This window comes from Parasteatoda tepidariorum, chromosome 8 (assembly GCF_982258835.1).
Source record: "Parasteatoda tepidariorum strain Cologne lab strain chromosome 8, Ptep-v5.0, whole genome shotgun sequence".
NCBI classification, from domain to species: Eukaryota; Metazoa; Arthropoda; class Arachnida; order Araneae; family Theridiidae; genus Parasteatoda; species Parasteatoda tepidariorum.
Window position 1 is genome coordinate 4,849,783 of NC_141762.1, and position 12,310 is coordinate 4,862,092.

A 12,310-nucleotide genomic window follows, 5' to 3' on the forward strand; every position below is an offset into this window, starting at 1 on the left:
GATTTAGAATTGCATAGATCTATACTTTAGTTGATGTTTTGAAGGAAAAAATAATAATTATTTAATAAATAAAATCAATGATGCAATTCAATCTTTTGAATTTAAATTAGGCAGGTAGATACTTTATTTACGTCATACTAGAGCTGCACAATGGGCTATTGGCAATGGGCAAATTCCTTCTAACCCTTTTTATAGCTTCTTTTAATTTCCACTAGATTTTGCATGGTGGTAGAGGCTACCGAGCCACTTTGTTTCTACTGGAAATAAAATTTTATTTTAAAAATCTGGCATCGGTATAAGTCTCTTTAACTCTTTGTTTGTGATTATGTTATTATTATTGTGTACCCAGTATGTAATTGAAATTTATGATCACAATAAAATTTAAAAGCTGGTGTAAATATTATACTTTGATTGTTGGCATTATTTTGATAATTTCTGTCTCCTACTTTTCCTTTCAATTTACTTAAAATCATTCTAATAGTTATTACGTTTTTCAGAATTGACGGTCTTGTTGAAACCGGTAATTAATATAGTTTAATGGAGACGAAACACATTAGTTCTGATTCTCAGGAAAAATATTTATCTAGCAATTTATCACCAAAATCTTCTACAAATGGTGATCTGCATACTGATGCTTTTTTAATCGAATTTTTCCCTGAACTCAAAGTAAGTGATGAAAGATTAATGTCATAATGGAAGTTCACATGTTCTAATATTTATAGTGCTAGTTTTTTCATTCAAATGCTGCAAAAAATTGATATTAAACTTGCAAATTTTTTTTAAAAAAAAAAGCAAGTGTATGTTTGCCCTGGTTTTACACAATATCTTCAATATGTATCAATTATACAATACAATATTTACACGATGTACAATATATACAATTCACCAATATACACAATGTTTAACTAGTTATTTAGTCTGTTGAAGTACTGTCGGGAAAAAATGCTAATTTTTGTAGTAATATTTCGATTTAAAGTGGTGAAGGATTTATTTTTATCAAAACAGTTAGAAAGAAGTAATGATCTGTTACAAATCTTCATCTGTTAAAAAAGAACTTGGCTTCAGTAGTATTCAAATTATTTATTATGTGTATGATTTGTACTACTTCGTGTAGATTTTTTATGTGTCTTCAGCGTTTTCTTTGTCAAATTTGATACTGTAATTTAGGCCATCCAGTTTTGTGGCACTATAAATAATATTTCTGTAGTTTGATTGATAAGAAAAATTAACTACTGTCTCGGAAAATTTTTCGTTCAATACAAATCAAATTAATTTTCATTATATCCGTCTGCAAAAATTGCAAAAGAAAAATATTTCATTTTAAAATAATTAATTTAATTTTATAATATCTCAGGGTTGTGTGGGTTTTTGATACGACGCGTCAAAAACCTGTCGAAAAGTGTCAAAAACTGTTGAAATCAGTCAAAAACCTGGGGCATGTTTTTTTTTTTTGACATTGAATTCATTTTTTAAGATATTAAATCTTGCATTATATTCTACTATAATGAATCATATATCACTTTTAAAAAATGCTACCAAAATTATTGTAATTAGTAATAGATATTCTAATGGTAATCTTAATACTTTATTTAATCTTAATACTTTATGTAATGATTCAGTTTATATTATAGGTTAAAACTATGAGTTGTTAATTATTATCAATCTAAATGCTGATTTTACTTCCTTTATATTATACTTTAGGCAGATTTTTTAGATAAAGTAAATTTAGAGTGTTCGTCATTATCTGATATCTATTTGATTCATAATATTTGCTATTAATTATATTCATAATTAGATAATATAGACACACGCCGTGCATGGATACATTGGTGGGGATTCTCCAATTTTGCAGATACTTTATAATATTTCGTGTAATATAAAAAACGGTATCCTAGCGTACCAAAAAGTAGTTTGCAGTGGGGGGGGGGATACGAAGCAGACAGTGTAATCATAATTTATGCAAGGTAGAAGAAAGTCAGTGCATGCTGCTCCCAAACAGAAAAGATATAGCTGACACTTTAGCCCAAAGATTAGAGATTAACGAATGAGCTTACAATTAGCCTTTTTTTACCACCTAACTCGAAGCGACTATCAGTTTACAACGGAAAATAGACGATTGCAATGACAGTAGGAAATATTTTAATGTAATTTCGTTTGGAGCGAAATTAATAATGTTAATTAATATGAATGCAGTTCTATGTATTACTACCAGGGTTGGGTTTTTGCCGTCAAAAACTGGTTTTTGACATGACAGTGGTAAAAACCTATGTTTTCTTTAATTTATGGCATAAATCAGACAATATATTATTTTCACTTAATTGCCTTTATAAATGAATGTTGTAAATGATTGCTATTGATTTTGCAACTATATACACGTATTCTTATAGAAGGATATACATTCATACAGAAATATTGTAACATACTTATTGAAAATAGTGATACTTAACTTTTATCATTATAGCTTGATTTGCAAAAGATTCAAAATTTTGCACTTCTTAATTGTTAGAAATAAACAAACAAACAAAAAAACTTGGAACTATTAATAAATTCAAGAATTAAAAAGAAGAATTTAAAATTTGGCATTTCTTAAATATTAGAAATAAGCTAAACAAAACTTGTAACTACTAACAAACTCTAAGTCAGGAATGACTTGACATTCTTCAGTAATGTAATATGCCAAACAAAATGATGCTTGGAAATGTTGAAAATTTTGTTCAGTATCCTAATATTTTACTTCAAATAGTATGATTTGATATAATCATGTTGAAAATCTGTTGAATGCAAAAATCTGTTCTTAAATATCTTTTAACAACTTTTTTTCTAATTTTATTGCCCAAAAATGAATTAATTTTAAATCATAAGCAGTTAAACTCAAATTAAAATACAGTTTTATCAAAACTAAGGGTTTATGACATGACGATAAAAACCATGGTATAAACCGGTAAAAACCGTCATGTGTCAAAAACTTGCCAACCCTGATTACTACTAATATTAATATTTCTGTAATGTTCATAATGTGTTTATATATATACATACAGTGAATTCGCGATAACTCGAATCTGATAGGACTGACGAAAAACTTCGACATATCGGAAGTTCGACTTACGTTAGTTTAGGTTTTGGACTTTCAAGATATTGTCGGATTATTTAATTAATGCTTATTAATTACAAATCTTCTAAATGCTTTCAATATTTAAGATCATTTTTCTGACAAGCCATTTACGATAAGACTGTTTTAAGCACTTTATGATACCCTGGTCCAATGGCTGCAACTTTGCTGTTGTGTTTGGCGAGAGAAACTGCAAGTTTACGGCATTCAAATTAGGTAGATCACTATGTGCTGTTCATTTATCCATTAAGAGTATCACTTTGCTTTTTTTAGCGAAGAATTTCCGATCCAATTTTCTTACATAGTCTTCAAATAAAACTGATGTCATCCAAAACTTTTTGTTAGACTTGTAATCCAAAGGATACGTTTTTACATTCTTGAAACATCGGGGATTTCGGTATTTTCCGATAACAAGTAAGGGCAATTTTTCTTACATAGTCTTCAAATAAAACTGATGTCATCCAAAACTTTTTGTTAGACTTGTAATCCAAAGGATACGTTTTTACATTCTTGAAACATCGGGGATTTCGGTATTTTCCGATAACAAGTAAGGGCAATTTCTCTGTCCCAGACGCATTTCCTCCAACTAGGACAGTAAAACATTCCTTGCACATTTTACCCCTTGAGCAGTTTTCATCCTTAAACATCATAGTCTTATTCGGAAGACATTTAAAAAATAAGCCCATTTCATCAATATTGAAAACATCATTTTCACTGTATCCTTGAAGTAAATTTGGTAATGTTTCATTTAACCACTGTTCACATACTTCAAGAGGGACAGCTTTAGCTTCCCCATGAAGAGTGCGAAAGACATTTTGTGTGTTTTGCAAAGGAAGGGGCAAGATATCAGCTCCTAGGTTTTTTTTCTTGCTTTAAAAGATCAAAAAAAAATCGAGTTAAAGGGAGTAAAATTCGAGTAATCGAGAATAATTAACATGAAATTGAAGATAAAAGGGTCGGGATCACATAAAAAAATCGAGTTATAGTAATATTCGAGTTATCGTACTTCGAGTTATAGCGAATTGACTGTATATATATATCTATATCTTTGTCAATAATAAATTAAAATATTAAATAGTTAACTGTTTTCATATATTTATATATATATTTCTAACTGCTCAAACAAGGCTTTGGTGGAAATTCAGGCAGCCATGGGGAAATTAAGTCTAAGTAAATTCTAAAAAATTCTTTGATAAAAAATTTATTGCTCTGCAAAACTTTTTCTTAAAAAACATTTGTCAATTAGTGTATTTATTAGTTTAAATTGTTTAAGTTACTTAGTAGGACCTTAAATTTATTTTAATAAACTTTACTATTTCAATTTTTTTCCTTCAGATTTCTATTATTTTATAACACATGTGTTCATTTATTCAAGAATTGTCTAAAATCAAATAATGTTTTTTTCTATAAACTTAATTTTCCGAAAACTTTTTGAACTGAAAAAAATAGCTACTATTTTTGGGGAAATTTTGATTTTAAAAGATACTTTGTTCCTAGGGAATATTAGACTCTGATAATTTTCTGCACTCTTTCAATAGTGTACAATAATATTTCCAATTAACTAATCAATTTAACCTCATGAATTAATAGTATAATTATATTAATGCTTAATTAGTTTCCTTATTTAATGAACTAATTATTATTTATAAATGTTTAAATGAGTTAATAATTTTTTTTTCAATCAATCAATTCAATGTTTAAATTAAATTACTTTAATATTTAGTACATTTATTAGAATGAATTTCGTAGTTAGTTATAATAGCTTTTAGTACGTCTGTTTTTTAGACAATGCTGCTCAGCATTATCAATCAAAAGAATGGTTTTGAATTTTGGTCTTATTCATGCAAAACTTAAAAATTCACTTGGAATACTAAAGAGAGTAAATGAAAATTGATTTTACATATAATGAATAAGATGATTGTTTTTTTTTTACTAAGCCAATTTTTTATATATTTTTTTCAATAATTTAACAGATTGGATAAATTTGTGTTTTGCACATGTTTTTGTATTTTGCAGATTTTTATTTATAATTATTTCATATTTTCTTCACCTGAATTCGGGTTTTTGTCAGTAATTGTCAAAACAAAATAGTTCAAGAACATAATTGATTGATCACTTGTAATATTATGTGTCTGTTAATTTATAAATTCTTATTATAATTAATCCCTAAAATTTTGAGTTTTTGACACTTATCAAAAAGGGTTTTTTGATATGACGGATGAAACCATGGTTAAAACCGGATAAAACTGTCAATTGTTCAAAAGTGGCCATTTACAAAATATTTATGTGTATATGTTTTATTATATCAAAATTGTGCACTAAAGCTGGCATTTGACAAAATGCCAGATTTAGTGAGATTAAATAGATGCCAGATTACTATGGATGTTTTATAATTTTAGTTTATACCTATGACACCTGTGGCAACATTGTTGCAGAGCATTACGAGTTCTTGCAGAAGGATTTTTCCCTTAGGAAATAAAATGTTTTGCTTTTCTTTTCTGCAGAAATTTTCGAAAGATTTTATCTTTTCTTCAGAATTATATTCAAACAATGCCTTTCTCACGCATCGGAGTGGGAAAGAAAAAAAATGCTTGTGATTTTTCTATTCTCATTTGAGGATAATGAAGTAAAAAATTTGTTTTTCTTTTTTGTAGAAATTTTCGTTATATTTTTTCATGCAGTTATTACTACTGATTTCCACATAGCTTTTAAAATACAATATTATTTATTACAACTGAATCACAAAATGAAAACCTGCATTAAGTAACCCTTTTTTGAAGAGTCGGGTTCACATAAATTTGAATTACAAAATGCTAAAAAGGAAAAAATTAGTTGTCTTTCTACGAAATGCGAGAATATCCTCATAAAATTAGAATAAAAAATATAGATATTCAATTAAAAATATGATTTTATTTGATCCAATTTTTTTTATTTATTTATTTAATTTATTTATTTATTTATTATTATTTTTTTTTGGAGTTAACCTTTTATTACTTTAAATCAGTAACATGTATATTTGTTATTTTTAAATACCTTGCAGAAACATATTAGTATTAGAGAGAGCAGAAAGCCGGAAAAAATTCAGCCATGGGGCCTATATCAGAACAACTAATGTGTTACAAAATGAAATTAAGAACATTATTTTGATATGGTGTGGCACAGTTCTGAAAGCATTATACTACTCTCAAAATTTGCACATTTAGGCCCGAAAGGTTTTTACAGGAACTTTTTATAAGGAATTGACCAATCCAAGTAATCTTATTTTTTCACCTCTTCTGAATGTTACAATATTTTTGTCTTTTCATTCTGCATCAGCACTGCAAATCATGAATTACTGTTCACAATTTATTTTAAATCTTAAAAATAGCTAAGTGAGAGATACTGTATAAGACACTTTATTCTCAAGAACGAGATTTGTATTTCATATAAAAGGGTATGATGGTTCTTAAGATAATCTTAATATTTAAAAGCTGGTAATTTTTTTAATAAAAGAGTTATTACAGTGATAAATTCTTACGCTCTACAAATCAGTTTTAATATCATGTCTTACACATTGAAAATTTCTTGCTTTCAATTTTAAAATAAATTTTAAATTAGCAGGTTGAAATTTTGCATGTAATTGTCACGCATTTGTTTGGTCAAAAATTTATTACTCACTATTGTGTTTAAAATATTCCGTTTTTAAAAACAATGTTGAAATGGCCAATGTATGTATATAGGCATAATGTGTCATAAAAAAGATTAAGAAACAGTTTCATTAACTTGTTCAATATTTACAAAATTTATATAATTACATATTTTAATATAATTAGAAAATGAATTTGTTAGTGCTGTATTTTATTTTAAGCATTTATAGAACATTTTACATTCATCTATTCATTATTATAGGTATTTTTGCAGGAAAACTATGTCTATACATTTTAAAGTAATATATTTATGTTTATTTAATTAAATGTAGATTCCAATTTTCAATATAAAAGCAGAAAATTTTTTATGAGAAAATTTAATATTTTTTTATTTGGTTCTATTTAAACAAAAACTATTTATATAAATACAGGGTATACACGCACCTAGAAAGTCATGAATTTCAGTATTGAACAAAATTTGCCATGAAATGTCATGATTTCAACTATTTTTTTAAAAAAATCATGAAAAGTCATGGATTTAGGTCGCCGAAAATTCTCATTTTTAAAATGGAATTTACCCCCCCCCCCCCCCCAATTTCATGGTGTTCTGAATTTGTAACAAAATCCCCTCTCACAGTCATATTTGATTAAGATGTAAAATGTTTTCATAGTGCTCTTTAAAAATTATGATCTTTCAAAAAATGAAAGAAAAACATCATTTCTAGAGCGAATTATCTTTTAAACTTCTTTGATTTCAGAATTTTTGTTATTATTTATTTTTTTTACTTTGTCAATTTAAAATTTTAGCTGAAGCAAGTCAGTCATTGGCGAGTTTTTTTATTCCGAAATGAGAACAGAAAATTCAAGAGTATTTCTTTCCTTTCCGATGAACAATAAAAGTATCTTTAAAATGTAATTCTGCAGAAAAAAAATATTTGCTTTTGTATTTTTTTCAGCTATTTTATTGCTTCAATTCTTTCTTTACTCTGTTTTTTAAATTTAAAATCTATAAATATGAAGATGCAGAGTATAACAGTTTTGGTTATACCTATCATTTCAATGAATGTTATTATAATGGTTTTTTAAATTTATTGTTGTGTTTTTGTTGGAGAAAATGGTAACTTCGTTAAGTCATGACAAATTCTTTTAGTTAGTCATGGAAAGTGATGAGTTTGAAAATCTAAAATATAGCAGATGCCCTGTAAATAATAAAAAATTAAACTTTTGAAAATAATTTAAGTATAATCTTTTTAAATTAATTAAAAAAAACTAAAACAGGCTTAGTTTTTTTTTTTTTCCAAGCCATTTAGTTTAAACCTTCTTGTAAACCTAGTTATATTAGATGTAAATCAAAATCAAACAACTTACAAAATGAGAAAAAAAAAAGTTTTTTTTTTTCCAAGCCATTTGGTTTAAACCTTCTTGTAAACCTAGTTATATTAGATGTAAATCAAAATCAAACAACTTACAAAATGAGAAAAAAAAAAGTTTTTTTTTCAAAATTATAATCTAATGATAAGTAGTTTTCCTCTTATGAAAATGATAAAAATACAAAGGCAGCTCATTTTACAATGTTCTTAATATTTAATAATGAATAATTCATTAATTATGATTTTCCATTTTAAAACAACTAGCAGATTGACTTAGTTCACTTGTATTGAAAAAAAAGGGAGATGGTTTTCTTTTTTTTTTTCAATTTTATATTTTAATTGCATTCTATTTCCAAGAGGTTTGATTTCTTAATAGGGATCATCCATAAAGTTTGGTCATTTGAACTTTAAAATTTAAGATTAAGTAAAATTTTATGGATGGCCCATTTTTTTCTTAGCTGTTGAGTTATTTTGCATGATATGCATTTAGCAATTATAATATTGAAATAGTTGGTCTTTTCTTTCATCTTTTGCAATGCTATTTGCTGTTAAAAATGCAGACTTACATATTATACTAAATATTTAGCAATAGCCCTGCAGATTTTCTTAATGTAGAGTCATAATTAAAAATTATTGTGTATGATTATGAATCAAATAAAATTATAACAAAATAATAATTTTATGATTGGGCAAAGCAAAAAAAAAACATCTGTATTGAATATACCTATCAATAGATAGTTAAATCAAATTATCCTGAAAGCTTTTTTTTAATATTCTTACTGAACAACAATTGATTATAGAGGCTAATTAGTAATTATCATTATAATATGTGATTTGCAGTTGTGTTAATGATCAGTGCCTATGTGATTTGTTTATTTAAATATATTTATAAAATTTGATTATGATATTATTAAGTTCTTTATATAATTCTTCTTTATTATTTTTTCTGGTAGGGTATTATCAACACCTCCTAGACGAAAGAAGGCCTCACCATGGATCAATTTGTGACATTCAGTGCGACATAACGCACATTAACTGGGAAGTGGATAAAAAATAAGAAAGATATCACTATGTTTGGGCTACTGAGCTGCACAGTGGTGGTAAATACAAAAGATGTCATTACGTTTGAACTGCTAAAGGATCAAATTTCTTGTTTATGGCAACCCGTGCTGAGGCCTTCTCTTTTCTAAGAGGTTTATTGGTTTTATCCACTGTGGAAGAAACTTGTCATCCTTAGCATGACTAGATAAAGAAAAATTAGATTTAAATAAACAATTTCCCCCTCCAAAAATCAAGAGATTTAAATTAGCCACTCTGCTTGATGGTATTTAAAAAAAAAAAAAAAAAAAAATCTATATTTTTCTTTTTAATTCTACATTCTTACTTTTCAGGTTCCTGAAGTGCATACTTTGCCAAAGGACTTAAAGGAAATGCAGTAAGTTTTTTTATTTATTTATTTTATTCATTCTTAGTACATAGACTGAAACTAATGTAGATTGCTCGTAGTTCCTTTGCAATTTCACCTTTTACTACGAACTACAAGAATTATAATCCATTCTACGGGAAACCATTTCTCCATGGTTTTTCGAACTCCATTATATTTAATACAGTACAGAACCCGTTATCCGGAAATCAGAAAACCGGAAAACCAAAAAACCGGAACGAAATTCGATAAATTTTCCCGCAATTTAAAAAAAAAAAAATTTTTTTTTCCTCTTAAGATTTTAAGATTTTTCTTTCTTTTTTGAAAGATTTTTACCTTACCATCATTTTGGAAATAATTATTAGTGTATTACTTCATCATTTTTTCTTTTTAAGATTATTTCCAAATATTTATTTTTTTTAGTTGGGTTTAACAATAAAAAAAACGGCTTTTTGTAGCGATTCAGAAAACCGGAAAAATCAGTTATCCGGAATAGCGATGGTCCCGCTCGTTCCGGATAATCGGTTCCCTACTGTACAATATTATTACAGATAGCCTTTTTCGAATATAGTTTATTATTTACTTAATGTATACTGTTTTTGTTTCAATTTTTTTAAGTGTTGTACTGTAATGATATATTTTGCTTTGGCTCTATTAATACAATATAAAAAAGTGCTCCATTTTGCGGATATTATTGTGTGAGCTGATGACGAGATTATATCTTTTAATTATTTTGTTTTTTGGCTTTTTAAAAAAAATTTTTTTTTTAAATATTTTTCAATTATTTTAATAATTTTTTCCTTCTCTTTTCATTAATCATTGTTTTCATAAGTGTTGTAATTTCTTGCAAATTGTCAACTATTGTATTTTTGTCGATTGAAACTTGTTAATGTAGCTCTGTATTTACAATCAACTTTAAAAATATAAAAATCACTTAAAAAAAAAAAAAAAAAAAAAAAACTTAATTTCATGTAAAAATGCTTTGTAAATTTTTAATTCAATGATTTTTTTAAAAAAGGTGATTTAAAACATTGAACCTTGAAATGATTATTATATTTAAATATTACATTAAATGTATGACGTTAAAATATTTTAACAATTATGTTGTTTTGATTTTTTTTTTTACTTTGGGGTTGTTTTTTGTTTCTTTAACTATTATTATTATCACAATAAAACTCAGGGATTTTAAAGCATGAAAAAAATTTTCTTTTATGTTGCATTGCGTCCAGACACTTGGTGTAATCCCTTTATAAACTAAACTCAGTGGCGCGACAGCCCATAGAGGGCCAAGGCCTACTGTGCCCATCTCAGTTTTCTTGACCTTGGGCTCTGGGGTGCAGGAGCAGATGTTCCGGTCAGGTAGTCAGCCGAACGCGGAACCCCCAGTGTTTAGTTCCCAAGCATGCTTGGTACTCATTTATCGACCCACTGAAGGGATGAAAGGCTGAGTGAACCTTGCCCGGCCCGAGGATCGAACCAGGGACCTGTGGCACGACAGCGCGAAGCGCTACCGCTCAGCCAGTAATCCCTTTATAGTTATTTTAATTTTATTTCTGTTACTTAAATATAAGCATTGTTTTATAATTGATCAAATCTGTTAAATATTGCCTAAGTAAGTGATTGTTATGTAATTTTATGCTTTATTATTAATATTTCAGGCAAGAAGACACTATAATGAATGGACATCGATCGTATATCCTTTTGTATATTCTAAAAATATTTAAAAATTAATGCTATTGTTTTTTAAAATAGAAATTATGTACATTTTATATAAATATATACTATCTGAAATCAATCCTGTTCTTTGTTAGGGGTAGAATAAAGTAAGCAATCACTATATCAGTACTGAGCAACACTATGAAATTGTGCACAAAGCTGAAAGAGACTGTACACAATTAATAAAGCTATAATTATTTTATTTTTTAAAATTTATTATTATGCTTTGCCTTTCCTCATGACTTTACGTTATTAGATTAAGTAAAATATATTTTAGTAGTTCTCAGTTTTTAAGAAGTGCTTAAAAATGCGTATTTCTGTTTTTTAAGCCCTTAAAGGAGGTTTTTTTATTGTTAGTTGATAGAAAGTGCTAAATTTTCTTTTTTTACCTGAATGAGATGCTCATTGTTTTCATACATTACGCAAAAAGCATGGTTTTTATAATGTTCCATTTAATGTTTCACAATGTCTTCTAGTATAATTCATTTTGGCCTACCGTGCGTATAGTTCAAAAGCGCCAATCACTTTGCATGCTGGAAATTTACAGGTCCGCGTATAGGTACACTGACCTGAATTAGTTGGAATTAATTGCGACTCTGTCACATTTTTCATGAAATTTTCGACTTCATTTTCAGCCATCTAAAGATAAACTAAAATTTTTTTGCAGTTCATAGTGACTACCTAAACATAACTAATATTTTCCCCTAACAACTTGATAACATCATAATAGTTTCAAATCAATGCATGGTAAAGTTTCGTAATACTTATGCACTAAAAAATAAATATCAATTTGTTAATATTCCCTCATACCAATTTGTAATTGAGTTCAATACTTCTAAAAAGTTAAAGCAAAAAAACAACATGAAAAAAGCACAAATGAAAGTGCATAAATAGTTATATACACTATAGTTTCAGTTCTATAATCAAGAACCTTCCTCAGTATCTGAATTATAGTTCTTGTTTATAGAATTAAAACATGTGTCATTTCATATGTGCTTTTTTTCACATTGTTTTTTGCTTTGCATTTAGCGCAAGTATACCTCATTTGTTGTAAATTTAAAGTAGT

The 12,310-nt window shown here is 27.3% G+C and overlaps 1 protein-coding gene across 4 annotated transcripts in view; it reads left to right on the plus strand.

The window, feature by feature from the left end:
* Positions 1 to 263: 263 nt before the first annotated feature.
* The window catches only part of LOC107456308 (uncharacterized), a 43,971-nt gene continuing 31,924 nt past the window's right edge, over positions 264 to 12,310 (plus strand). Inside the window, exons 1-4 of one of the 4 annotated variants that reach the window (XM_043051866.3) lie at positions 264 to 393; positions 498 to 666; positions 9,497 to 9,540; positions 11,187 to 11,221. In XM_043051866.3, the coding sequence (XP_042907800.2) occupies positions 538 to 666; positions 9,497 to 9,540; positions 11,187 to 11,221 (208 nt within the window). In that variant the 5' untranslated portion in view covers positions 264 to 393; positions 498 to 537. Of the gene's footprint in view, positions 414 to 497; positions 667 to 6,245; positions 6,362 to 7,536; positions 7,648 to 9,496; positions 9,541 to 11,186; positions 11,222 to 12,310 lie in introns of those variants that run through there. The other 3 variants (XM_043051867.3, XM_043051870.3, XM_043051872.3) reach the window with 3 other exon arrangements.